This window comes from Syngnathus leptorhynchus, chromosome 12 (assembly GCF_054491065.1).
Source record: "Syngnathus leptorhynchus isolate UIUO chromosome 12, UIUO_Slep, whole genome shotgun sequence".
NCBI lineage: Eukaryota > Metazoa > Chordata > Actinopteri > Syngnathiformes > Syngnathidae > Syngnathus > Syngnathus leptorhynchus.
Genome location: NC_141206.1, coordinates 10,782,745 through 10,806,414, shown reverse-complemented (window position 1 = coordinate 10,806,414; position 23,670 = coordinate 10,782,745). Strand labels below are relative to the sequence as shown.

Here is a 23,670-nt window from a genome sequence, read left to right as displayed (position 1 = left end):
AATGGCCGCCAATATCCGACTTGCCCGTAAAATTGTAAAAAAAAAACACATTTCATATTTTGTTTGCAGGCACTACGAGCTGAAACGCAACGACGACATCGTCTCCTTCTTCAACGACTTCAGCGACCACCTGGCCGAGGAGGCGCTGTGGGAGCTGTCGCTGAAGATCAAGCCGCGGAACATCGTCCGGCGCAAGACGGAGCGGGACGAGAAGACTTAAGCGCCGCGGCGGCCCTCCCCCCCCCCCAGCACCGCAAAAAACAAAAGACTTGACCTCCAACTGTGCTTCAATGACACTAACCCCACTTTAATAGACCCGCCAAATGGACGCTTTGAATTTTGGCGGGAGCTAACGGGAGATTCGTTGCAGGAGAGCGATTATCGGAAGCGCGAGCGAGGTTTACAAGGAGCCGTACCAGGCTCGGAGACTTCTTACTAACTGGGAGCGAGCGGACACACGACGGCGGGAAAACCAAAGTCAAGTGGAGACGGCCGGCCGGCCGAGCGTGTGACAGACAGCGAGGTGAGAAGGGCCATTACGCTTTCAACTTTTTCAACATTTTTGTATTCTTCTATGTCGTCGCTGTGGGGCAAAATCCTGGCATCTGGAAAATCACCAGTTACTTCAAGGGGAACTCGATGCATCGGTCGGTCTCAGGGGGTTGTCATTTTGCCCTACAGTGCCCCCTGCTAGCCACCGACATTGATGTCCACGCGCCCCTCGGGCTCGAACGCATCGCCACGGCTCACCACGGCTCACCACGGCTCACCGGTTTTCTAGGTTTGCTCGCGTGACGTCGGCGATGCGAGCCCGAGGGCGCTCGGATGTGGATTTGGGTTGACGGATGGCGGAGGGCCGTGTCGGACAAAATGGCAGACGGATGTTGGGATCTGCCCAATTCCGATTCATTCCCTCAACGCGATGCAAAGACCTTTTTTACCTTGAGTTTCACTTTAACGCCATATTGTTCAAGTTCTACCGCTATCAGACATCAACACACCACAGCACCACCAAAATCGTGTACAAACAATTGTTCACGTGCTAAAATCAAAAAATATATATATTCCGCTCCGTCCGTAACAAAGTCTGCAATTACTCCTGACTTCTCAAAAGCGATTACATTATCATGCCAAACTTTGATGAAATGAAAGATGACTGAGTCATTGCAGTATTTTTTTTTTTTTTATACAGAACCGGTTTACTCAAATGTATATAACCTATTTTGCGTCGTTATTGTCTTAAAAAAAATAAAAAATCCAGATTTCGGATCTTGAGGCAACATAATGCTGCCCAGCTCTTGTAGAACAAAGAAGCGTTCACATATACAAATTTGCTCTCTAGTTTTATTGGGCAACGTGTAAAATAAAAGTTGCGGAGAAAGACCAATCGTGTCATGGTCTGAAAAATTGAAATTGACCATATTCGGTCATGGCAGGGCATCCGCCCAACAGCGACGATATACACGCACTACTCGCAAAAATGTGAGAAGATTGCATCCAAAGCAGAGTCTCTTCCTTTTTGGAAGTAGTGTGTGTATATATATTGATGTAGGTGTGTTTATCACGTGTCGTCGAGTTGGTCGCCTCAAGTCCAGCACGCCGCTCCCCTCAAAGCAGCAGCGCCCCCTGCTGCCGAGGGGAAGGTTTGCTCGTTAGCTTGTGGAAGAATCACGCGTGGTCATGAAAATGTATTTTATACACACGCCGCTCCTTTTGTTCTTGAAAAGGACGTTTGCGCGTACCGGGAGAACTCGGACGTCTCTCCTTCAAGTGCCGTACGCACGAAAAAACAAGGAGAAAGAGAAATGACTCAAGATGCTGTGATCTGTTACGTCATGGTGTGCTGTGGTCGTATGTAAAAAAAAAAAAAAAACAATCACGTCATGTTCGGGATGGGGGTGAGCTCATCTGTCATTCCAATGTGTAAATGATTTTCTTTTCTTTGGGAGAGCAGTCAGAAGCAATGCGTCACACTGTGCCCTCAATAAAAACAAAACAGCTGTTTCTATACATGAACACTTTATCATCGTCGTCATATATTATTCACACACAAAAAACATTCCTGTAACATGTTTAAGGCATTGAATAATCTCCAGTGGATAAACAAACATCTCTCACTGGGTTAAAACTTGAAATATATTAACAAGATGGGTCACAATCAGTGCAAAAGAAATTCTTAAATCAGCTTATTAGTCTAACAACAAGACCGTACGTATGCTTGCAATGTTTTGAAAGTTGGAAACTTTCAATGGGAAGAAAGCAACTCTGTTTAGCATTTTAGTCATCTGGACACCACCTGTGTTCTACTGCCGCCTAGTGGCCACAGCAGGGAAAAGCAGCACAAAGTGGATCTCTGTTTCGCATAAAACTAGATGTTGATATTTACATTCGAAACATTTCCCCCAAATTCTCATTGAAAGTCTCCACTTTGGAACATTTTTGAAATTTCCCGGTTGAGTGTTACCGAATACAAGTTTGCGTGTGTAACAGCAAATTCCAAAATCAGATAAAGGTCTCTGGAAATGATGCTGGCCGGCCGGCCGCTAGTGTGGCCGAGTGCTGGGCTCCAGCAGGGCCCGCTTTCCAGGCGGGTTGGCGCCGGTGGCGCTCTGCAGGTGGCACTCGCCCGCCATGGCCCGCTTCAAGGGGCGGCCTTGCCCGTGGCCCTGACCGTTGAGGGGCCCCCGCTGCCATTTGCAGATGTCGCCGTTGAGGATGTCCTGGATGTGCTGCACGATCAGGTTGATGGCCACTGGAAGGCACACGGACAAAAGGTAAGCTGGAGATGCTGTGTGTTATTAGATTGATCCAAATGAGTGCTCAGGAGTTAGCTCTCCAATGCCTCACAGGGTTCTTTTGCAAATTCAAAAGAGAAATGAACCTCACCCATGTTGTCAACTCCTCTGGGAATGATCACGTCCACGTACTTCTTGGTCTGAAACAAAGCAAGGAGAGGGAGAAAACAGCCTTCAAGAAGAGAAGGGAGGAACCTGTTGGATCAAATGCTTACAGGCAGGCAGAACTCCTCAAAGGCGGGCTTGACAAAGGTGGTGTACTGCGACAGGATCTGCTCCAGGTCCCGGCCTCGGGTCATGTCCCGTAGCACTGACGAAGTGAAGAAAAACGTTCAGCTCGGCGAGGAACGGCCAAAGAAATCCAAAGCGCGGCCCCGTACCTCTGCGAGACAGCCGCACGTCCGAGTCGGTGTCCACGAAGAGCTTCATGTGGAACATGTCTCGCACTTTCTGCGCGTAGAAGACCAGGATGCCTTCCAGGAGTACCACGTCTGCCGGGTAAACCGTGATCCTCTCGTCCAACCTGAACGCAGAGGAAGCAAAAACCTGTTGGCACCTCCCTCCTTCACGCTTGTGTCCTCAAATAATGGCCTCCTCTTCCCGGACCTTTTTTCTTTTGAAAGAAGTATCTCCTCACCTGGAATGGGTGACAAAGTCGTATGTGGGGACTTGAACCACTCTGCCCTCCACGATGTCCTTCAGAGTTTTGTACATCAGCTCGTTGTCGAAGGCTTCTGTGAGACCCAAGCGAGAGATGCAAAGTCCAATAATTCAATATCGACTGCTTTGACACATGGTGACCACAATCTACCTGGGTGGTCAAAGTTGTACTGTCCCTTGAGAGCTTTGGCCTTCTGCTCGGCAGTGAGCACGCGATAGAAGCAGTCCTGGCTGATGATGGCCACCTTCCTCTGGTGGTGGTCCACCTTGTACTGGCCCAGCAGCTCCATGATCTTGGCACACACCGTCGACTGGCACGCCACCGCAGAAAGAAACATTTTCAAAGGAACAAGAAGAGACACTAAATAGGAAGGCTGATCCTGAGGCAGATGTGTTAACCACTTGTAAACTATGTTGATGATTTTTTTGTATGTATGTTCGACATATTTAGTTTCGATTTGTTGTTATTGTTATGTGCGCGGACCAACTGTCGTGAGAGGCAATGCTAGCTCGGCTAACGCTAATAACCACGAGAGCTAATTGGTTGGAACAAACCTTGCCGCTGGCGGTTCCCCCGCTGACACCGATGAGAAACGGCCGATGATGCGGCCTCTCCTCGGCCTCCCCTCCGGCTGCGAGGACCTCCATCGCAGTCCGAACGGAACGCGAAGGGGGCAAAACGAAAGAGTTGACGCGCTAGCCCGCTGTTGAGGCTACACAGTAGTGTTGGCTCGTGAGTGAACGATTTGTTCAAAAGAATCTTTTCAGTGAACGAGTGGCGTCACAGCTCAACCAGCCTATCAGAAAGTAGGGGACGATTTGTTGAACATATCTTTTGAGTGAACCCATTCTAAAGATTCAGTTCACTTAAAAGAACTGGAATGCACATCAGTACTACAGCTAACCAACAAGCAGGTTGCGTTCTCGCGTGACGTGACGAGATCAAGTGACCTACGTCACATGGAAAACTTCAAATTTGCTATTTTCTGTTCAAAACCGAATACATCAGAACTTGAATGATGCATTTAAACCATATGCCAATGTAAATTAAAATGCATTCCAGTGACTGTTTTGGGTTCACCATTTGATTTTATTTTTGCTTTCCTGTTAAACCGCAAACAAAATGTTCCTGAGCAGCATGGAGGTCCAGTGCTTAACAGTATGTTCTGGGTCCCAACCTGGAGTTGGCAAATTATTCCCTCCTGTGCTTGTGTGGGTTTTCTCCAGCTACCTCCATCACATCATACATGTTGACTTCAACAAAGGCTTGAATGGACTCAAATAGACAACAAGCTCATCTGCCATCCAAACAATGACAACCACTGTAGAAACCGATGATTCACACATTCATGTATCTTTGTCCGAGTCCTTGTTTGCAGTTTCCGGTTGAGGACATTTCTCCTGGCTGGACTCTGTCAGAACGACTTGGAGAGCATCCGTTCCTCCCAGCCTCCTCACTGTCTCTCCTTTGGCAGCCAAGATCTCCTCAATGTTCCTAAAAACGTTAACGTCAAACTCACTCAAGATGGACAATTTGCACATCTGTTGACCATCTAAGCATTACTGCCATTGGGTGAGTCACCTTTCAAGTTCAACTTTTAGGATGTTGTGTTGGGAATTGATAACTAAAATGTGTACAATGAGCTAATCTTACAAATCGACCAACCTCTTCCCTTCCAAATCGGTGAACCAGCCCAAGTTGTCGGCAATAATGTGGTGATTCTTGCATCCCGAACATGTCACAATAACGACACCTTTGTGATACGCTTGCTTGGAGATCTTTTGCGTGGATCTGGCGGAGCATACCTGCGAAGTTTCAATTTGCATTAAGTTCATCACCGAACATGGACAAAGCAAAGTACCTTGCATGTGTAGACCAGGTGGTAATGTGTTGACTGGATTTTCCCAACGGCCTCGCTCGAAAAGCTTCTCCAACGAGGCTGGACTCTTTCCGTATATGCCTGAAGACGACCATTGCACCGGTCCAAATTAGAAATCGGTCCTAACGCAGGGTAGCAGTGGGGGTAAAGTCGACAAACCGATAAACGACATTGCAAACCCTGAACGAAACCCATCGTCGATTTGGAACATAAACGAGCTAGACAGCCGTGAAACGCCATGAGTTAGGTTGTTTACGTTTGCAGCCGCTTAGTAGTCGCATGTTTGTGACGTCACGGTCATGCTACGAGCTTTCATTTCACTGGAGCGTCGTGTTTTCATCTTTATTCAAACATTAGTTCTATAAATGTTTGTAACGTCTCAATACTATATTGTGTAAAATAATCTAAGCGTTGTTTGAGCGAAAGGAACCGACGTTGCTGTTGTTTTTGTTTTCAGCTGTAATGTGCTTTTATTTGGAAAACAGAGACCGGGAAATAGGCTATTTCCGGCATGCGCGCGCTAACTGACCAATCAACGGCGATCTTGGAAGCGAGTTTTCCGGAATTAGCAGCCTTTCGTTTTCCCCAATCTGGCTGTCCACCCGGGTCAACCGAACCGATGTCATTCGGCCGGCCTCGGGCTTGAGAAATGTTTCCCTGGCGTGTGGGAGAGCTGAGAAACAGCAGCTTCCTTAAAAGTGGTGAGTTGTTTATTGTTGTTGTATTAGTTGTTGTTTTGACCTCCCAGAAGTGAAGAGCTTTGAAGGGGCGGGCAGCTTTTTTTTTTTTTATTATTATTGCATTGCAGGTCTTTGATTTGTCCTAACGTGTCAATGGCACTGCGTTCGGCCTACTTGGACGTCATTAAGCTGACTCGCTGTTTTGCTAGTGAGGACAACTAGCATCATAAATATACGCCTTAAATGGAATGCCCAGAAAATCGGCGGCTAGACGGCTTTCATGGATGTCCACAACTTTGAAAAAGTCAGTTCATTGGCAATTTGCTATCTATAACCCACTGACACCACCTGCTGTAGAAATGTAGATTTGCAATTAGTATTTGAAGAAAGAACCCCCGTGCTTTGAATGGCATCACATGGGATTGTGACGTCACCATCTTGTTAAAAAAAAGACGAGTTTGACCTAGTTCCCCCCCCCCCCACCCCCCCCCCCCCCCCAATAATCTCCCACATTGAATCAACAATTGAGTATTGGATTATGCTTTTACTTTGAGCTCTGAAGAATGCCAACATGTTCAAGATTCTTTTCAGAAGGGGAAGTAGCTGAGTTTTGCGGTTTGATATAGATGACCTAGACAGAAATTTGAACCGACGCCTCTCCTGCCTCGTCACGAACCGACGGGGACAGTTGAGACGCTAACTCTCTGCCTTTGGAGGCAGTATCAGAGCGGCGACGAGGGCGGGACGAGCCCATTGATGCACGAAAGGCACTTGCCGTGCGCTCGGAGGCTAACGGGCCGCTCGTGTCGCTTGCATCCCCCCCCCGCAGGTGAGCCGTCATGATCCCCATCACAGAGCTGCGCTACTTCGCCGACACCCAGCCGGCGTACCGCATCCTGAAGCCGTGGTGGGACGTCTTCAACGACTACATCTCGGTGGTCATGTTGATGATCGCCGTGTTCGGCGGCACGCTGCAGATCACGCAGGACAAGATGATCTGCCTGCCGTGCAAGTGGGTGGCCAACGACTCGTGCGAGGCGGCGCCCGCCGGCGGCCCGTCGGCCCCGCGGCCGGGGGAACCCCGCGGCATTCAGAACGACCTGGACCGCCACCAGTACAGCTACATCGACGCCGTGTGCTACGAGAGCAAGCTGCACTGGTTCGCCAAGTACTTCCCCTACCTGGTGCTGCTCCACACGCTCATCTTCCTGGCCTGCAGCAACTTCTGGTTCAAGTTCCCGCGCACCAGCTCCAAGCTGGAGCACTTTGTCTCCATCCTGCTCAAGTGCTTCGACTCGCCGTGGACTACCAGGGCGCTGTCGGAGACGGTGGTGGAGGAGAGGGACTCCAAGCCTTTGGGGAAGGCCAACGGCTCGACCGACAAAAGGACCCTGTACCACCCGCTGGCCGTCAGCAAGGACGTGGAGGCCAGCGTGCCCATGCTCCAGAGAACGAGGAGCAAAATCGAACAGGGCATCGTGGAGCGATCGGAAACGGGCGTTCTGGACAAGAAGGAAGGGGAACAGGCCAAGGCTCTTTTTGAGAAGGTGAAGAAGTTCAGGATCCACGTGGAAGAAGGCGACGTCATCCACCGTCTGTACGTGCGTCAGACTGTCATCAAAGTCATCATGTTTTTGTTGATCATCAGCTACGCCAGCTACTACGTTTGCTACATCCGCTTCGGCGTCATGTGCACGGTGGAGACGGAGAAGCTGACGGGCTTCGGCACCTTCTACTGCGCCCACCCGCTGGCGACCCTCTTCCAAATCCTGGCGTCCTTCTACATCAGCCTGGTGCTGGTGTACGGCCTGATCGCCATGTACACGCTGTGCTGGATGCTGCGGCGCACGCTCAAGCGCTACTCCTTCGAGGCCATCCGCGAGGAGGGCAGCTACAGCGACATCCCCGACCTGAAGAACGACTTTGCCTTCATGCTGCACATGCTGGACCAGTACGACCCGCTCTACTCCAAGCGCTTTGCCGTCTTCTTGTCGGAGGTGAGCGAGAACAAGCTGCGGCAGCTCAACCTCAACAACGAGTGGACGCAGGACAAGCTGCGGCAGCACGTCTCCAAGAACTACCAGGAGAAGTTGGAGCTGCACCTCTGCATGCTGAGCGGCATCCCCGAGACCGTCTTTGACCTGCCCGAGCTGGAGAGCCTCAAGCTGGAGTTCATCCCCGACGTCACCATCCCGCCCATCGTGGCCAAGCTGTCCAACTTGCGCGAGCTGCGGCTCTACCACACGCCGGCCAAAATCGAGTCGGCCGCCCTGACCTTCCTGCGGGAGAAGCTCAAGTCCCTGCACATCAAGTTCACCGACGTCAAGGAGATCCCGCTGTGGATCTACAGCCTCAAGAACCTCAGCGAGCTGCACCTGACGGGCAACCTGAGCGCCGACAACAACCGCTACGTGGCGCTGGACGGGCTGCGGGAGCTGAAGAGGCTCAAGGTGCTGCGGCTGAAGAGCAACCTGTACAAGCTGCCGCAGGTGGTGACCGACCTGAGCGCGCACCTCCTGAAGCTTTCCATCAACAACGAGGGCACCAAGCTCATGGTGCTCAACAGCATGAACAAGATGGTCAACCTGAGTGAACTGGAGCTGGTGCACTGCGACCTGGAGCGCATCCCGCACTCCATCTTCAGCCTGCACAACCTGCAAGAGATCAACCTGAAGGACAACAACCTGAAAACCATCGAGGAGATCATCAGCTTCCAGCACCTGCGCCGCCTGGTGTGCCTGAAGCTCTGGTACAACCAGATCGCCTACATCCCCATTCAGATCGGCACCCTCAACAGCCTGGAGAAGCTCTACCTCAACAGGAACAAGATCGAGAAGCTGCCCGGCCAGCTCTTCTTCTGCCACAAGTTGCGCTTCCTGGACTTGAGTCACAACAACCTGACCGCCATCCCGGCCGACGTGGGCTTGCTTCAGAACCTGCAGCACTTTGCCGTCACAGAAAACCGAGTAAGAAGCTCACCGTGCGGATGAAGCCAGGTTCGCTGCACGTTCTGAAGCCGTACGTACGCCTTCCTCCCCCAGATCGAGGCGCTGCCCATGGAATTGTTCCAGTGCAGGAAGCTGCGCGTGCTGCAGCTGGCCAACAACTGCCTGGAGACGCTGCCGGCGTGCGTGGGCGAGCTTGCCGGCCTGATCCAGCTGGAGCTGCGGGGCAACAACCTGGAGAGCCTGCCGCCCGAACTGGGCGAGTGTCGGCTGCTGCCGCGCGGCGGCCTGGTGGTGGAGGAGAAGCTGTTCAACACGCTGCCGCCCGAGGTCAAGGAGCAGCTGCTGAGCGCAGACAAGGAAAAAGCCTGACTCGTTTTGATTGCCTCGGCGAGGTAAGTGGAATGTATCCCCAGAAGCCTTAAATGTTCCTTTGGGCCTCAAAAGTCAATCAGAAGCGCCTGTGGCGGGCGGGCGTGCCACCTGGGCTCTGTGGCAAGGCCCGCTTTTTTTTAATTAATTTTCTTCCTTTTTGCACTGCCAATGGACCAGAATGGGACATCCGGAAGGAACTGCTTGAATAGAATCACTCAACTCCTTCGGAAACATTACAGATTGGAGCGGACTCCAAAGTTCACTTGGCTAATCAGAAAGTGCTGGACGTTTATATTTGCCAAATGGAATCTGCCCGTTTACTGCCGTAGGCGTATATATATTAAGCGATGATTTTTAACGGGTAGGTGTAAAAAGTGTGGCCTGGCAAAATGCAGACAAAGGTCGCGTTGTTGCTTTCTCTCTATTGGCTGCTGCAACGTACGGGCCAAAGTATTGCTTTTCTGGTGATTGTTCCCATTGTATGGAAATGTATTGTGAGCGCAACTATGGGGCGTCATTAACCCTCACTACACATTCCGACGCTACACCAAAATGGCCGCCTCAATACTTTGTGGATGCGGAGGCTTCTCGTTTTTAGCTTTTACAAGCTAAATGGACATTTTTAGCTGCTCACGTCCACTGCTTTGAACCGCTTCACGTGGCTTAACATGTTGCTAACATGGCCTTAATTTCTGTTCCTTAAAAAACAAAACTTAAGCTGCACACTAAATGTTTACTCAATTACAGAATACATTCTTACACTTGTCTGATTGTTTTGTATTTTGATTCTAATATTAAATGTTTTGACACAATTAGGGTTTACTTGGTGTGTTTGTACAATAGTTGACGGCAAAAAAAAAAAAAAAGATATACTGTATAACTGCCCACACACTGAGTTTCTCTGCACACATGATCAGCTAAGATTGGGGAAGATCCAGAGCCGCTTTCAAGTTGCCACATTGTGAAAACACCTGTGACACCGGAAGCCAAGCAGGTAAGCTTGCTGTTAATTTCTTTTTAAATCATTGAGTTTAAACATTGTTGAATTCAACACGGCAGCCTTGACTGGTTGCTTTTCACTTTGTCTTACTGTACCACTGAACTTGTAGCGTATAACGCTGATTTGTAACTCAAGGAAATAGCCGCTAGAGGGCGCTAGACAAGTGAGACGCTCGCTCATGCGCTGAAAGAAGATCCCGGTTTATCCAGGCGTGATGGCGTATTAGGTATGTCACGTTCCCGGCCAACCAATCAGCAGAAGCGTTTATGGCTCTTCCTCCCCTCAGACGTGCCTACTTTTTGTTTTTCAGAGTCGTGAAGGCAACATGGACTTCCTAAGTGACCGAGATGTGCAAAAGGTAAGAAATGCATTTAGCAGCAGCCAGCATCATTTGAGAGCGATACCGTGTCGTGTATTCTTTCTTGAGTTTGATGACATAAGTAGTTTGCATGCGCAGCCAGCCAATCAGCGTTGCGAATGAAAGCTGCGAGTACTGCCAATAATTTCTTCTTGAGTTATGCAAAGGACCGAGCTGCACATTCAATTGATTAGAATACAAAAACATGTTTTGTACCAGTTCAGTGTGATGATAACCACAGAACAGGAATTCAATCCTTTTGAGGTGGAAGTTTAGAAACGACTCCAAAGGAATCTTCATCAAGTGTGTGTTTGGTAGTACTTTGAGGACGGCTACGTGGTTCTGGACGGGTTCCTGACGCCCGGCGAGTGCGACGAGCTGCGTCAAAGGATGTCGGAGATGGTGGACGCCATGGATGTGCCGGCGCACTGCCGGACCACCTTCTCCACCTACCAGCAGGAGCAGCTCAGAGAGCAGGTCAGCGGCTTCGGTGCTGGCAAGTAGTCAAGTACATGTACTTAGTTACTGTGTTGATCCAACTCGGCGGGTTTCTGTCACATGCCTTCCTTGATGTCACACTGCAGATGCAGGTATGTGACCTTCTTAATTGAGCACACCCAATCTGGAAGGTTAGAGAAAGGTGGCCATAAAGACTACTTTTGAGTTTCTTAATTAAATCATTCAGCAAAAGGAAAAAACATCCAAACATTGTCCTTTGTTTTTTTTGCATTACTTGTTGCTAGGCAGAATTTGTTTGTCACAATCCTAATGATTAATGCGATTGATGTAGTCAATCAGCTTTTGATCCGCAGGGTAACGCCGACTATTTCATCACCAGCGGAGATAAGATCCGTTTTTTCTTCGAGAAGGGAGTTTTTGACGACAAAGGTCAGTTGGCGTATTTATTGGCTCCTCATCATCTTCAGTGAAGTGACTTTTATGTGTTTTATTTTCCACCCGCAGGAGAGTTTGCGGTGCCTAAGCATCGATCACTCAATAAAGTGGGACACGCGCTGCATGCTCATGAACCTTTGTACAAAAAAGTCACCTATTCAGACAAAGTCCAGGTGAGCAAGTTCACCACGCAGCACCTTTTATTTTCTTTGCAAGTGAAAGGCTCAAACACACGCTGCAGAAATCCTTTGACAAATCATCCTCAAATGCTCCCACAAAAATGGGGAAAGCGTCTGTTCCATTTGTGAATGTCTTGTGCGCTCATGCTGTCGTCCTTCCTCTCAGGGAATCGCCAGGAAGCTTGGCCTGGTTCATCCCGTCATTCTGCAGAGCATGTACATCTTCAAGGTCAGCCTGCACAACATGCAAACAATATTAATGAAAAGTACTGACACGTTTGTCATTTGATTTTCGCCCTTCCAGCAACCCGGGATTGGCGGAGAAGGTGGGTCAAGAAAAGTACAAGGCTCGATCTGATCTTTTGATGTCATTGAATATTTTCTGGTGCGCCCCCTAGTGTTGCCACACCAGGATGCCACCTTCTTGTACACGGAGCCCCTGGGGAGGGTGATGGGCCTGTGGGTAGCCCTAGAAGACGCCACCGTCAACAACGGCTGCCTGTGGTTCCTGCCGGCCTCGCACAACAGTAAGCGGACACCTTATTAGGCACGCCCGCCCGTCCGCCCGCGCCATCCAATTCTTCGCCTTCCACCCGGGCAGGCGCCGTGACTCGTCGGATGGTGAGGACGCCGCCGGGCACCTTCCCCCTGACGGACTTCATCGGCACGGAGCGGGATTACCACGCTGACAAGTTTATCCCGGTAGAAGTTAAAAAAGGTTCATTGAAACTTTTTTTCTGTTTCGCTGGCATTTCAAGTGGGTGTGTCGACTTTTGCTAGTCATTAACGCGCAGTAAACCACGTGTAGGTGGCGTGGTGCTGATCCACGGCCAAGTGGTGCACCGCAGCGCTGAGAACGTGTCCGAGGACTCGCGCCACGTCTTCACCTTCCATCTCATGGAGGCCCACCAAACCCGCTGGAGTCCAGACAACTGGTCAGCCTTTCAAACACAAAGATGATGACAAAAAACAAAACAAAAAAAGACTTTTAACATTGCTGCCATTTTCTTTTTTTCAGGCTGCAGCCCACCGAAGAACTTCCTTTCCCACCCCTCTACGCCAAATGAGGTCGCGGATGACGGTTTGTTCCCAATTATTATTAAAAGCATTCATTAGGGAAGGAAAAAAAATGAACGAACGAGCAACACAGCTGATATTTGTGCACGTACTTTAATGATCGTGACAGGACGTTTGTACAAATAATTTAATTTCGATACTTTCGTACGAATGGAAATAGATTCAAAGCAAAATGACACGATGAAATAAAAATGTCGCGTTTGGAGGAAATATTCAGTCGTGATTGCTTAACAGAGAAAAAGTGCTTTCAGAAAAGAATTCATTGAAAAGGAAACATGAAAGGTGCAAAAAGTGGATTATGAGGAAACATCACATAGTGATTAACTGGGGCTAAGGTTTTTTTTTCTTTTTTCTTTCACATGCAAGATTAAAAATATAAGGAAAGGCTCATATCTTAGCATTAAACTTAGCTTAAACATTCATTTGGGGTGGTGTGGAATTTGAAATCATAAATACTGAACAGGGTCCCCACGAAAGCTGAAAAAACAGCATCTACCGTCATCATTTTGCCCTTTAAGGCTTTGATACCAGAACGTGGTTCACTACTCACAAGCTTTGTTTGGTAAATTGGCTGAAATTTCACAATGAAGCTCATGAATAATTGGCCAATTAGTTCATCTGTAATATTTGGCGAACCTTGCATCCATGTACCTTTTAGAATCAAGGTTCAAACTATCCCTCATGTTTCATTTCATCATTTCGTTTCATTGTGAAATTTCAAGGCAAAGCGTCATACCCCTAAACTTTGAGTAGTTGATGCCAGCAAATGTTTTCCAAGGCTTTTTGTAGGCACGTCAACAGCCTTGCTTGCCATCTGCGTCTTTTGCGGCAAAGTCCCTCGCCCGCCCCGCCGCTCTTGTCAGAGCGCCAGCAGGATGAGCAGGTAGAGCGGCAGCAGCAGGTTGTCGATCTGCGAGGTGTACGCTTCCAGCATGGCCACCAGCGCCACCGAGCTCAGGATCCACGAGTAGGCGCCGTTGAGGTTGACTCCCACGTCGAAAATGAGCAGCACGGCCACGCCCACGATCTGGGCCAAGACGGACGTGGCCGTGCCCTCCGCCGTCTTCTTGGTGCCCGGCCAGCGGATCTCGCCCACGGCGCTTCCCAACACCGACGCCGCCGTGTCGCCGATGCCCACCGCCAGCACGCCGGCGTAGGGCACCAAGCCGCCGGCCCCGGGGAGCGTCCCCTTGGGCGCGCAGGCCCCCGGGAAGATCCAGATGGGCAGCGCCATGCCCAGCAGGAGGTAGATGTGGGTGAGGATAAGCGGGCCCGAGTCACGTTCGTCCAGGAACAAGGTGAGCATCTGGCGAAGAGGGCGGCCCAGCGGCTTAATCCGGAAGTAGCGCACGTACTCCAGGAAAAGGAAGACGGCCAGGCAGCCCGCCGACGCCACGTGCAGCAGCTGGCGGTCGTAGAGGAGCCCCGGGACGAAGGTGGCCACCACGATGACGTGGAAGTACTTGCGCACCACCGTGGAGGCCTGGTGCTTCTTGGAGCCGGCGCGGCGCTGGTAGTTCTGGTGCAGTACCACGCCGGTGGCGGCCAAGCACAGCGCCGCCCAGTACGCCAAGAGCCCCAGGCGGCACCGGTTGAAGGTGACAAAGTCCCACAACCACATGATGGGATGGCGCCCGATGAAGAGCGAGAGCCACGGCATGAGGATGCCCAGGCCCAGCACGGCCGTCATGGTGTGGAAGAAGAGCGACGACACCCACGTCTCCGACTCCATGAAGCAGAAGAGCAGCGCAAAGACCACGCCCAGCAGCAGCGAGCCCACCACCAGCACGGGCAGCAGGTAGTGGACCGGGTCGGCCCCCTTGGCCTCGGCCCAGTTCAGCGAGCGCTTGATGAGCTGGTTGACCACCAGGCTGACGCCGCCCACCACCAGGAGCGCCTCGCCGGGCGTGAAGCAGCGCGGCAGCAGGTACAGCACGATGAGGCTGAGGTACACGAAGATCAGCAGCACCTCCAGAACTTCGATCACTTCCGACACCGTCAGGGTCTGCTTGGCGGTGTACAAAATGGCGCTGGCCGAGAGGCCGGCCACCACGCAGGTGTTGACGGGCACCGGTCTGGTGATGCCGAGCGCGATCAGAGACAGGAAGAGCGCCAGGACCATGCCGCTCACCGTCACCACCATGGTGAAGCGCTCCAAGTGGACGCTGCCCGCCGACGCGCATTTGGCCCGCAGCACCAGACCCAGGAGCGGCATCACCATGGAGGCCGGGACGATGCCGCTGTTGGCTGCGGGGCGGAACTGGAAAACGGCGCCGCCCGACTTCAGCAGGCGGTCCCACTTGTGCTGCACGTAGAAGGCCTGGATGAGCAGGGCCACGGCGCACCACGAGTGCTGGTTCCACAGCGCGGCGTGGACGCAAAGAACCACCGCCGACACCACGGCCGACTCCACCAGAACCGGGTTGACGTGCGCCGTCATGGCTGCCGACGGATAGACGGATGGACGGACGGACGGGCGATCGATCAACAAAGGCCGCAGTCTGTCACTTCTTCATTTGGCCCACGGCTCAGTCTAAAAACAGTTGATTTGGAAGTTGAGGGACTATTGGGACTGAATCCAATTGCATCGAACTGCGAAGGTAAACGTAGGCCAGGTGAGAAGGCCTTGCTGTCACTGAGCGCTCACCACTGCTTCTCACCCACCCAGGTGAACCTTCACACTCCCATTTCCACCCACACACGCTTTCATTGCACAATAATCTTTAGTCCCTGCTAGTTAGACTTTGAAGCCCATCGTTGTTAGTAATGGCAAGCACATGATCTTTCTTGATTTCTGCTCTGAGGCTTGCAGAGATGCTGCAGGCTAGCGACACAACACTGCGTTATCCTCAACGAAACACTGCAAATAATAGTCGTCATAACCACCGAGGATGCACAGAGAGACGGAATTATCATGATACTTACTGCGTTATTGTGTTGTCATACGGACGAGGCGAATGGAAGGGTGTCTTCCCTTTGTCACAGAACGTTCGTCTCCCAGCCAGTAGGAGGCCGCCATGTTTCGATAGCCGGGTCACGTGGTAGCCCCACTTTCCATCGCTTCATTTGATTGATTTGATTATTCTAAATACAATTTTAATTTGCTGTCATTTTTCATTGAGTAGATAATAGTATTACGGTTAATATATTAACTACATGTACATCATAATTGGTAGGATTTTATTATTTCACTGTCAACAAGATGACGGCGGTAACTGCTCGAGGACAGCCCCGAACTCTATTGCTGTTAGAATTATTTTTTTAAACAAGCCGTTAAGTCATACTGACGATCATTTATTGCATACAACTTCCATAGGTTCCCGTGTGGCGTTGTTATATTGTCATCCACAAGATGGCAATCGAGTACTGCATCTTGACGAATATAACTACAAAGAAGTCCGTTGTTGTGACGTCAAAGCCTACCAGCCAATCATAGCGCAGTATCGATGATGGCGGACTCCACGATGAGTCTCAGGTATGAGCCGCAAACTTAGCTAACTTTTTTCGTTTGGCCGATATGCGCTGTGTAAATTGACGAAAAAACTTACAAAGCGACCTTCGTGGTGCAGTTTTTCCCTCAACAGACCGCCTTTTTGTGGCATATTTCCCCGTCAACCGTCGGCTCTTAGCGTCACGCTAACTTAGCTTAGCAACAGTGCTAACATTTGAACCGTTTGGCGGCGTGGAGTCAGTCTGTCAAGGCTAGCCAAGCTTGCGGCATTTCCGCCTTTTAATGCTTTCACTCGTCACCACCGAATGTACTCGTAGTTTATTGGCCTTGTTTCTTTCCCGTAGGAGCTGCCGAGAGTTATGGACCATTCTGCTGGGACGTTCTGCGCTGAGAGAGCCAGTATGAGTTTTATTTGTTGTCATTCCTAGTCGAAGTGGCCAATTGAATGCGTGTGTTGGATGGATTTGGCTGTTTATTGATATAGCTGATAGGAGATATCTTTACATTGACTGTTACATACCCATAAAACAACTAGCATGAATTCAGACCCCCAAATAGTCAACCAAAGTACTGAAAGTCTGTTTCTATAATGCCAAACTCTATTCATGGGCTAACTGAATTTATCATTGATTTTATGCTAAGTACAAATCTAGCCGTTTTCTTGACATAAAAAGATGAATCAACCCAATGTTCTCTGAAGGCTCAGATAGAATCCGAGCTGGAAACACACTGGGAGCGACTGCATCAAGGCCTGAGCTACTACAAGCCACCCAGGTATACTTTGTAGACGTATGATCTCAAACATGGAAGGAAAGAAAGTGACTGTGATTGTACCCGTCTAGCTCTTCCTCGGCCAGCAAAGTAAAGGAGAAGAAAGATGTCGCGCAGCCGCTGAAGGATTTTGGCCTTAGGCTGAGTAAGCTCCTGGTAAGATGTGGTTCGAAGCGCTCGACGTGCCATTTGTTTGTCAGTTTGTTTGAACGCCACTGGTGCCGTGTGATGGCAGGGCCTGGATGAGCTGCAGTGTGTGCAGCTGCTACAGTGTTACCTGCAGGAGGACTACAGAGGAACTCGGGATTCTTTAAAGGCGAGCCCTCGCTGCACGTCGTGGCCTCTCTTAAATAAACGCGACTCGAGTGATGTTTACACATTTCGTTTGTGTGTGCGCAGGTTGTGCTAAAGGATGAGCGGCAAAGTCAAGCGTTGCTGCTCAAGGTCTGTAGATATGTGCTCCTGCTTTCAAAAAAGAACACTTTGTTCAAATCGACTGTGTGCGCGTCCACAGGTAGCAGACTATTACTACGAGGAGCGCATGTGTCTTCTATGCTGCGTCCTCCTGTTGCTGACATACTTCCAAGACGAGCGTCACCCCTACAGGGTTAGAAGATACACACAAACTCTCATCCTTGTTTGGTTTTGTGACGTGGCTTATCTTCTCCTTGGCAAGAGCGAGTATTCCAACTCCGTCAACAAGCTAGAGAAGGACCTGGTGAGCAGCTACCAGACGCAGTTCCAAAGCCTCTTCAAAGCCGAGGCGCCCACGTGGGAAACCCACGGGAACCTCATGGTGACGATCCGCCGAATGGAGCCGAGTTGAAAAGATGGCGCGCTAAAGTTTTTTTTTTTACCCTCCCTCAGACAGAGCGGCAGGTGTCGCGCTGGTTCCTGCAGTGCTTGCGCGAGCAGTCGCTGCTGCTGGAGATCATCTTCTTGTACTACGCCTACTTCGAGATGAGCCCGTCTGACTTGCTGACCTTCACCAAGATGTTCAAGGAGCAGGGCTTCGGCCTGCGACAGACCAACAGGCACCTGGTGGAGCGGAGCATGGACGCGCTGGTCAATCGCATCGGGTCAGAACACAAGAAATGGATGTATCAAATGAAATGACGATGCGCGGCTCATGTTGATGTCTTGTTTTGGTGCAATGCAGCTACTTGAGCTCTCTCATCCTGGTGGAGGGCATGGATGTGGACTTCCTTCACAAGTGCGCCCTGGAGGACTGCACAGAGCAACATCAGTTCTCCAGTGTTCCCGACATTGTCAAGGTTTGACCAATGGCGGAAAAATAGCGCTGCAGCTGTTTAAAAAAAAATTGGATTTCACGGAACATCTGTTCGGCCCTGTCAGGAGATGGACCAGCTGTTGTTGACCTTTGGGGACATCCCCCACCACGGGCCGGTACTGCTGGCCTGGGTCCTGCTACGGCATACTCTCAGACCCGACGAGTCCAACCCCGTGGTACGGAGGATCGGCAACGTGGCCTTGCAGCTGGAGGTCTTCAAGTACCTCGCCGCCATGCTGAAAGGCCTGGGAGTTTCCGGGAACAATGTAAGCACCTCGGATGTCTGCTGGCTGCATTCAAGTAGTCTTGATTTGAAATCTCTGCCGCAGTGCACAGCCAGCACAGCCAAAATGTGCGTCTACGGCCTTTTGTCCTTTGTCATCACGTCTTTTGAAGAAGAAAGCCTGCAGGTATGTTAGCTAGCTTCACGCAATTGAGCCAGATGATTCTTTCGTAATCCTAAAATACACATGCTTTTCTACTTTTGACAGACTGGCACCGGCGGGTCACAGAGCCCCCACCTGATCGACGCCGCCTGCGAGGTCCTCTCCGCGCCCAGCCTGGCCGAGGTCATCTGGGAAATGGTGGGCGCCCGTTTGCGTCGCCAAAGAATCTCGCAGGAAGGAACGATTGTTTTCATCTTTGCCTATTTTCTTTGGAATCCCGTAACAGAAACCCAACATGGGCTTGGGAATGATTCTTGACAGCGCCGTGGGGATGTTCCCTCACAAGATCGCGCCTCTTCTCCAGCTCCTCACTGCGCTCTTGTCTAACAAGTCCACTGTCAAGAAGGTAAATTGCCATGAAAGGAAAGGAAAAGTCAATCAATGTTGGAATATTTTATTCTGTTCCTTGGTGTGTGTGTGTGGCAGGTGTACAACTTTTTGGATAAGATGTCCTTCTACACGCAAGCGTACAAGCACAAGCCCAACGACATCATCGCCAAGGAGGACGAGACACTGTGGAAGAGACAGACTCCTAAACTTCTCTACCCGCTCGGTTTGTTCGTTTGAATCCGATTTATTTATTTATTTTCCCGCGTGGAAAGGTAAAACGCTCTAACAGGATTTAGTCTTCGTACGCAGGCACGGGCCAGACCAACCTGTGGATGCCACAAGGCATTCTGGGCCAGGTGATGCTTGGCGGCGAGCAAGGTTACGTGGTGCGCTGGGACTTTCCGTACAGCTCTTGGACGCTGTTCACGTGCGAGGTGGAGATGCTGCTCCACGTGGTCTCCACCGCAGGTACGCTATGTCTCTTCAGTCCCGGAAGGTTCCCCGCTCTCGGCTCAGCTCATTCCTTCCTTCCTTCCTTCCGTGTGCAGACGTCATGGCGCACTGCGCCCGCGTCAAGCCCATCTTGGACCTGGTGCACAAGATCATCAGCACCGACTGGACGGTGTCGGACTGCCTGCTGCCCCTCACGTCGCGCATCTACATGCTGCTGCAGAGGTAAAACTCTTTCCCCAAAAGAATGCAATTTGTGTCTTTCAAAGAAGTAAAGCTCACGTGTCTTGTGTCAGGTTAACGTCAGTCATCAACCCTCCGGTGGACGTGATCGCCTCCTGCGTCAACTGCTTGTCGGTGTTGGCCGCCAGGATGCCCGGCAAGGTGCTGACGCCTCGCCGCCACTCGTCCCCGCACGCTCCTCACCTGCTCCTTGTCCTTTCAGGTGTGGTCCAGCCTGCAGCGTACGGGTTTCCTCCCGTTCTCCTCCCACCCCGTGAACAGCATGGCCCAGTGTGTCAGGTGGCGTCCCGTTTCCCCGTATTTCAAGGCGAGCCGCAGGCAGGCGGGACCGCTCTGGAATTTCTCACCGTCTTGTTCCCCTCCAGCGCGGAGGGCATGAAAGCGGGTAACTACGGCAACCTGCTGGTCCAGATCGAGCAGCCCAGAGGGGAGTACGCCGTGACTATGGCCTTCCTCAAGTTGGTCACCACCCTGGTCAAGGTGAGCCGCGCCCGTCGTGGTCCGATGCACGTAAGCGAGCGCCGCCGTCTGTAAGACTGCCGTCGCGTCGCCTTCAGGGTCAGCTGGGCAGCACTCAGAACAAAGGACTCATCCCCTGCGTGCTGCTGGTGCTGAAGGAGATGCTGCCCACCTACCACAAGTGGCGCTACAACGCCTACGGTGTCCGAGAGAGGATTGGTGAGGTGCCGCGAATGGCGCTTTTATCATTTTGTCCCCCTCCTCCCGGTTTTCTGTGGAAAGTCAACTCGCAGTGTTTCCTCAGGCTGTCTCATTTTGGAGCTCATCCACGCCATCCTCAATCTGAGTCCAGAGGACGGGGACCAGGGCAGGTAGGGCATCAAGTCGAGATGTTGTCGGGAGGCATTTTGAAAGGGCAATTCCATTCTCTCCTTTTCTTGTGACTACAGCATACCCACCCTGCAGTCGCTGTGCATCTACAGCCTGGCCAACACCGAGGCCGGTCAGGCGGTGGTCAACATCATGGGAGTGGGTGTGGACAAGATCGACGTGGTTCTGGCCGCTCAGCCCAGCAGGTCCACGCCAACTCCTCGGCGCCGTTTTTGTGTCCTCCCGCCCGCGATAGTCACCGACTCACCTCGCGGCCTTTGCGCAGCTGCGGCTCCGAGGGCCCGGGTCAGGTGCTGATCCAGATGGTCAAGCTGGCCTTCTCGGTCAGCAACAACGCCATCCGCCTCAAGCCGCCCTCCGACGTGGCGTCGCCCCTGGAGCAGGCCCTGACGCAGCACGGCGGTCACGGCAACAACCTGGTGGTGGTGCTCGCCAAGTACATCTACCACAAACACGACCCGGCGCTGCCCAGGCTGGCCATCCAGCTCCTCAAGCGCCTCGCCACCGTAAGTGGATCTATTTGTTTGTTGAGTTATCATGCCTGACGATGGCCTCTGGGCCCGCCAGGTGGCCCCCATGTCCGTCTACGCCTGCCTGGGCAGCGACGCGGCCGCCATCCGCGACGCCTTCCTCACGCGTCTGCAGAGCAAGACGGAGGACATGCGGATCAAGGTGATGATCTTGGAGTTCCTGACGGTCGCCGTGGAAACGCAGCCGGGCCTCATCGAACTCTTCCTCAACCTGGAGGTGAAAGACGGCAACGAGGGCTCCAAGGTTCGGTCCTTCGCCGCTCCGGACGACCTCGCGTGATTGCCGCCAATTTAGTCACCCGTTTGCGTCCCCTTAGGAGTTCTCGCTGGGCGAGTGGAGCTGCCTGCACGTGGTGCTGGACCTGATTGACTCCAAGCAGCAGGGCAAGTACTGGTGCCCCCCGCTGCTGCACCGCGCCGCTCTGGCCTTCCTGCTGGCGCTGTGGCAGGACCGGCGGGACAGCGCCATCTCTGTCCTGCGCACCAAGTACAAAGTCGCCACCGCCTCGAGCAACATTGACCAATTGTAGCTTGCCTCCATCACTTGACTTTGTTTCCCCCTCCAAACACAGAGAAAGGTTTTGGGAGAATTTAACCATGCCGCTCTTTGGAACGCTGGCGCCGCCTTCAGACACCACCGAGGTATGCCCTTTCAAATGCTCACCAAAAGAAATATGGAACCTAAACACGCGGACTCATTCATTCATTCATTCCCTTCAGCCTTGCGTTCTGGAAACGTGCGCCTTTGTCATGAAAATCGTCGGCTTGGAGGTCTTTTACGTACATAGGTAAGTTGTCTCTCTCAAATCTGAAAATAGAATTTTCTAGGCTCGTGTCATTATTAGACTCCGGGATAGATGTAAAACTGAAAAAAAAATAAAAATAATAATAATACATGCGTCGATAATAATGGAAATAGATAATTCAGCATATGAGCCAAGCCAATGAAGCTCCTCTCTTCACTTGAACAGCGGCTCTCTGGAGCAGCCTCTGAAGGACGCCCTGCGAAGGTTGGCCAACGCGCGGCGTTACGAGTACTGGTCCCAGTACGTCAAGTCGCTGGTGTGCCACGTGGCGGCCATGGAGGACCAGGGCGTGTGCTACTTCCCCGAGCAGACGCACATGCTGATGCTGGCCTGGCGGATGCTGCTCATCCTCGCCACCAGTCACGTGAGCGCCGTCGCCATTTTTAAACCTCGTGTGCTCCATATTGCCATTTCATCTTTTTTTTTTTTTTTTTTTTTTTTTTTTCTCAGTCTGACGTGATGCAGCTGACGGACAACCAGACGAAACTGAAGCTTTTCATGGACGTGCTGGATGCCACCAAGGCCGCCGTAAGTCGCCGGCGGAGCGGCTGTCCTCGTCCGTCGCTCTCTTCCCCCCCACTGCTGTGGGGTGACCCTGCCTTTTTTGTCCCTCAGCTGACCAGACCCTTGTCAATGGCGTGCCTCCGCCTGGGCTCCATGACGGCCACGCTGCTCCTCATTCTCCTCAAGCACTGGAGAAGGTACCAAAGACCAGGACAAAAAGAAAATGAAGAGAGAGCTGATTTCTTCTGGTTCCTCCTTCCCAGCGTGGTGGCGAGCGCTCCCGACATCCTGCCGCCGCTCTCGCTCATGCTGGAGTGCGTCCTGCAAGCCGACCAGCAGATGATGGACAGGACCAAAGCCAAAATCCTGTCGGCGCTCATCTCCGTGCTGCAGATTCAAGGACTCAACGGTATGTATGTCCGGCCTTTTTGAGTCGACATTTTAAAAAGCCACGTTTGGAGACCCAGTCAAAGGTGTCACCAGTATGCAACAGGCGGATGATGCGAAAATGTGTCCCAGGCGGCGAGGTGTCGCAGCTGCCCCAGCTGCTGTTGTGCGTTTGCGAGACGGTGAAAGACGAAGCCTCGTCGCTGAGGGACAGCACCCGTCAGGCGCGGCGCTCGGCCGAGCCTCCGGAGGACGTCGACGACGACGACAACATGGAGACCGACTTTCCCCGCGGAGCCCACAAGGACCAGAGGGACGGGGTGAGTCCGCCCGCCTCGGCCCTTTGTTCTTCCGGACAAAAGCGGACTTCCGGCGCTCTTTTGCTCCTTCAGGTGAGCGTGTTGGCGCTGCACCTGGCCAAAGAGCTGTGCCGCAGCGACGAGGACGGTGAGCATTGGGTGGCCGTGATGAGGAAGGTCCCCGTGCTGCCGTCCGTGCTGAGCGCCATGGAGCTCAGTCTGCGCTCCAAGCAGAACCTCTACTTCACCGAGGCCGCCTTACACCTGCTGCTCACGCTGGCGCGCACGCCGCAGGTCACCCACCGCGAGCGCGCGTCGCCCGCCGCCACAAATGCCTTCGAGTCTCAAGCTTTTGTTCCTCCCTCCACCAGGGGGCGGCAGCTGTGGCCGGAGCAGGAGTCATCCAAACGATATGTCTTCCCCTCCTCAGCGTCTATGAAGTCTCCACCAACGGAGCGTCCCAGGTAGCA

The 23,670-nt window shown here is 51.9% G+C and overlaps 7 protein-coding genes across 15 annotated transcripts in view; 4 read left to right on the top strand and 3 right to left on the bottom strand.

The window, feature by feature from the left end:
- The window catches only part of rapgef1b (Rap guanine nucleotide exchange factor (GEF) 1b), a 79,705-nt gene extending 77,682 nt beyond the window's left edge, over window positions 1-2,023 (top strand). For all 3 annotated transcript variants that reach the window (XM_085925498.1, XM_085925496.1, XM_085925499.1), the window contains one exon: window positions 70-2,023. In XM_085925498.1, the coding sequence (XP_085781624.1) occupies window positions 70-220 (151 nt within the window). In that variant the 3' untranslated portion in view covers window positions 221-2,023. The remainder of the gene's footprint in view (window positions 1-69) is intronic.
- On the bottom strand, window positions 2,001-4,284 carry uck1 (uridine-cytidine kinase 1). Of its 2 annotated transcripts, none has more exons than XM_085925509.1 (7): window positions 4,011-4,284; window positions 3,607-3,766; window positions 3,433-3,526; window positions 3,176-3,318; window positions 3,011-3,105; window positions 2,887-2,935; window positions 2,001-2,752 (listed from the first exon to the last, which is right to left on the bottom strand). In XM_085925509.1, exons 1-7 carry the CDS (start codon window positions 4,101-4,103, stop codon window positions 2,544-2,546), a joined length of 843 nt encoding a protein of 280 aa, XP_085781635.1. In that variant the 5' UTR covers window positions 4,104-4,284; the 3' UTR covers window positions 2,001-2,543. The 2 variants fall into 2 exon arrangements, with proteins under 2 accessions (XP_085781635.1, XP_085781634.1); XM_085925508.1 differs by having other exon boundaries at window positions 3,433-3,529; window positions 4,011-4,257.
- On the top strand, window positions 2,188-10,542 carry lrrc8aa (leucine rich repeat containing 8 VRAC subunit Aa). 4 transcript variants are annotated; one of them, XR_015067684.1, is made up of 5 exons: window positions 5,316-6,036; window positions 6,845-8,981; window positions 9,057-9,355; window positions 10,253-10,329; window positions 10,471-10,542. XR_015067684.1 is itself a non-coding variant. In XM_085925502.1 (4 exons), exons 2-3 carry the CDS (start codon window positions 6,855-6,857, stop codon window positions 9,330-9,332), a joined length of 2,403 nt encoding a protein of 800 aa, XP_085781628.1. In that variant the 5' UTR covers window positions 5,316-6,036; window positions 6,845-6,854; the 3' UTR covers window positions 9,333-9,355; window positions 9,513-10,147. The 4 variants fall into 4 exon arrangements, 3 of the variants coding, with proteins under 3 accessions (XP_085781627.1, XP_085781628.1, XP_085781626.1); XM_085925502.1 differs by lacking the exons at window positions 10,253-10,329; window positions 10,471-10,542 and adding an exon at window positions 9,513-10,147; XM_085925501.1 differs by lacking the exons at window positions 5,316-6,036; window positions 10,253-10,329; window positions 10,471-10,542 and adding an exon at window positions 2,188-5,028 and having other exon boundaries at window positions 9,057-10,147.
- Window positions 4,505-5,783, bottom strand: dnlz (DNL-type zinc finger). Its single transcript, XM_085925510.1, has 3 exons — window positions 5,318-5,783; window positions 5,122-5,261; window positions 4,505-4,950 (listed from the first exon to the last, which is right to left on the bottom strand). Exons 1-3 carry the CDS (start codon window positions 5,573-5,575, stop codon window positions 4,803-4,805), a joined length of 546 nt encoding a protein of 181 aa, XP_085781636.1. The 5' UTR covers window positions 5,576-5,783; the 3' UTR covers window positions 4,505-4,802.
- On the top strand, window positions 10,265-13,584 carry phyhd1 (phytanoyl-CoA dioxygenase domain containing 1). Of its 2 annotated transcripts, XM_085925505.1 has the most exons (12): window positions 10,265-10,329; window positions 10,471-10,561; window positions 10,646-10,693; window positions 11,012-11,170; window positions 11,506-11,581; window positions 11,657-11,760; window positions 11,933-11,995; window positions 12,071-12,092; window positions 12,165-12,293; window positions 12,368-12,484; window positions 12,575-12,701; window positions 12,785-13,582. In XM_085925505.1, exons 3-12 carry the CDS (start codon window positions 10,661-10,663, stop codon window positions 12,831-12,833), a joined length of 879 nt encoding a protein of 292 aa, XP_085781631.1. In that variant the 5' UTR covers window positions 10,265-10,329; window positions 10,471-10,561; window positions 10,646-10,660; the 3' UTR covers window positions 12,834-13,582. The 2 variants fall into 2 exon arrangements, with proteins under 2 accessions (XP_085781631.1, XP_085781633.1); XM_085925507.1 differs by lacking the exons at window positions 10,265-10,329; window positions 10,471-10,561 and having other exon boundaries at window positions 10,641-10,693; window positions 11,012-11,189; window positions 12,785-13,584.
- Window positions 12,927-16,530, bottom strand: dolk (dolichol kinase). Of its 2 annotated transcripts, none has more exons than XM_085925504.1 (2): window positions 15,769-16,530; window positions 12,927-15,435 (listed from the first exon to the last, which is right to left on the bottom strand). In XM_085925504.1, exon 2 carries the CDS (start codon window positions 15,281-15,283, stop codon window positions 13,703-13,705), a length of 1,581 nt encoding a protein of 526 aa, XP_085781630.1. In that variant the 5' UTR covers window positions 15,284-15,435; window positions 15,769-16,530; the 3' UTR covers window positions 12,927-13,702. The 2 variants fall into 2 exon arrangements, with proteins under 2 accessions (XP_085781630.1, XP_085781629.1); XM_085925503.1 differs by having other exon boundaries at window positions 12,927-15,376; window positions 15,769-16,529.
- The window catches only part of nup188 (nucleoporin 188), a 10,314-nt gene continuing 2,494 nt past the window's right edge, over window positions 15,851-23,670 (top strand). The window contains exons 1-35 of the mRNA XM_085925495.1: window positions 15,851-16,318; window positions 16,639-16,693; window positions 16,995-17,068; window positions 17,137-17,221; window positions 17,301-17,381; window positions 17,465-17,509; window positions 17,580-17,672; window positions 17,742-17,861; window positions 17,933-18,144; window positions 18,225-18,339; window positions 18,422-18,622; window positions 18,686-18,766; window positions 18,848-18,940; window positions 19,029-19,148; window positions 19,229-19,355; window positions 19,442-19,600; window positions 19,681-19,807; window positions 19,879-19,966; window positions 20,028-20,104; window positions 20,191-20,305; window positions 20,383-20,503; window positions 20,589-20,655; window positions 20,734-20,859; window positions 20,940-21,180; window positions 21,242-21,448; window positions 21,522-21,691; window positions 21,777-21,846; window positions 21,925-21,992; window positions 22,176-22,374; window positions 22,461-22,538; window positions 22,626-22,711; window positions 22,778-22,923; window positions 23,034-23,221; window positions 23,294-23,494; window positions 23,572-23,664. Of these exons, the coding sequence (XP_085781621.1) occupies window positions 16,290-16,318; window positions 16,639-16,693; window positions 16,995-17,068; window positions 17,137-17,221; window positions 17,301-17,381; window positions 17,465-17,509; window positions 17,580-17,672; window positions 17,742-17,861; window positions 17,933-18,144; window positions 18,225-18,339; window positions 18,422-18,622; window positions 18,686-18,766; window positions 18,848-18,940; window positions 19,029-19,148; window positions 19,229-19,355; window positions 19,442-19,600; window positions 19,681-19,807; window positions 19,879-19,966; window positions 20,028-20,104; window positions 20,191-20,305; window positions 20,383-20,503; window positions 20,589-20,655; window positions 20,734-20,859; window positions 20,940-21,180; window positions 21,242-21,448; window positions 21,522-21,691; window positions 21,777-21,846; window positions 21,925-21,992; window positions 22,176-22,374; window positions 22,461-22,538; window positions 22,626-22,711; window positions 22,778-22,923; window positions 23,034-23,221; window positions 23,294-23,494; window positions 23,572-23,664 (4,158 nt within the window). The 5' untranslated portion in view covers window positions 15,851-16,289. The remainder of the gene's footprint in view (window positions 16,319-16,638; window positions 16,694-16,994; window positions 17,069-17,136; window positions 17,222-17,300; window positions 17,382-17,464; window positions 17,510-17,579; window positions 17,673-17,741; window positions 17,862-17,932; window positions 18,145-18,224; window positions 18,340-18,421; window positions 18,623-18,685; window positions 18,767-18,847; window positions 18,941-19,028; window positions 19,149-19,228; window positions 19,356-19,441; window positions 19,601-19,680; window positions 19,808-19,878; window positions 19,967-20,027; window positions 20,105-20,190; window positions 20,306-20,382; window positions 20,504-20,588; window positions 20,656-20,733; window positions 20,860-20,939; window positions 21,181-21,241; window positions 21,449-21,521; window positions 21,692-21,776; window positions 21,847-21,924; window positions 21,993-22,175; window positions 22,375-22,460; window positions 22,539-22,625; window positions 22,712-22,777; window positions 22,924-23,033; window positions 23,222-23,293; window positions 23,495-23,571; window positions 23,665-23,670) is intronic.

Excerpts from the sequence above, each read along its gene's own strand:
- uck1 (XM_085925508.1), bottom strand. The coding sequence starts at position 4,103 with ATGGAGGTCCTCGCAGCCGGAGGGGAGGCCGAGGAGAGGCCGCATCAT. Across the intron at positions 3,106-3,175 it reads CGTGCGGCTGTCTCGCAGAG|TGCTACGGGACATGACCCGA; the intron begins GTACGGGGCCGC and ends TCACTTCGTCAG. Across the intron at positions 2,753-2,886 it reads CAGAGGAGTTGACAACATGG|TGGCCATCAACCTGATCGTG; the intron begins GTGAGGTTCATT and ends TGTGCCTTCCAG.
- dnlz (XM_085925510.1), bottom strand. The coding sequence starts at position 5,575 with ATGGCGTTTCACGGCTGTCTAGCTCGTTTATGTTCCAAATCGACGATG. Across the intron at positions 5,262-5,317 it reads ACCTGGTCTACACATGCAAG|GTATGCTCCGCCAGATCCAC; the intron begins GTACTTTGCTTT and ends GAAACTTCGCAG. Across the intron at positions 4,951-5,121 it reads ACCGATTTGGAAGGGAAGAG|GAACATTGAGGAGATCTTGG; the intron begins GTTGGTCGATTT and ends TAACGTTTTTAG.
- lrrc8aa (XM_085925501.1), top strand. The coding sequence starts at position 6,855 with ATGATCCCCATCACAGAGCTGCGCTACTTCGCCGACACCCAGCCGGCG. Across the intron at positions 8,982-9,056 it reads TTGCCGTCACAGAAAACCGA|ATCGAGGCGCTGCCCATGGA; the intron begins GTAAGAAGCTCA and ends TTCCTCCCCCAG.
- phyhd1 (XM_085925505.1), top strand. The coding sequence starts at position 10,661 with ATGGACTTCCTAAGTGACCGAGATGTGCAAAAG. Across the intron at positions 10,694-11,011 it reads GTGACCGAGATGTGCAAAAG|TACTTTGAGGACGGCTACGT; the intron begins GTAAGAAATGCA and ends TGTGTTTGGTAG. Across the intron at positions 12,485-12,574 it reads CCCGGTAGAAGTTAAAAAAG|GTGGCGTGGTGCTGATCCAC; the intron begins GTTCATTGAAAC and ends AACCACGTGTAG.
- dolk (XM_085925504.1), bottom strand. The coding sequence starts at position 15,283 with ATGACGGCGCACGTCAACCCGGTTCTGGTGGAGTCGGCCGTGGTGTCG.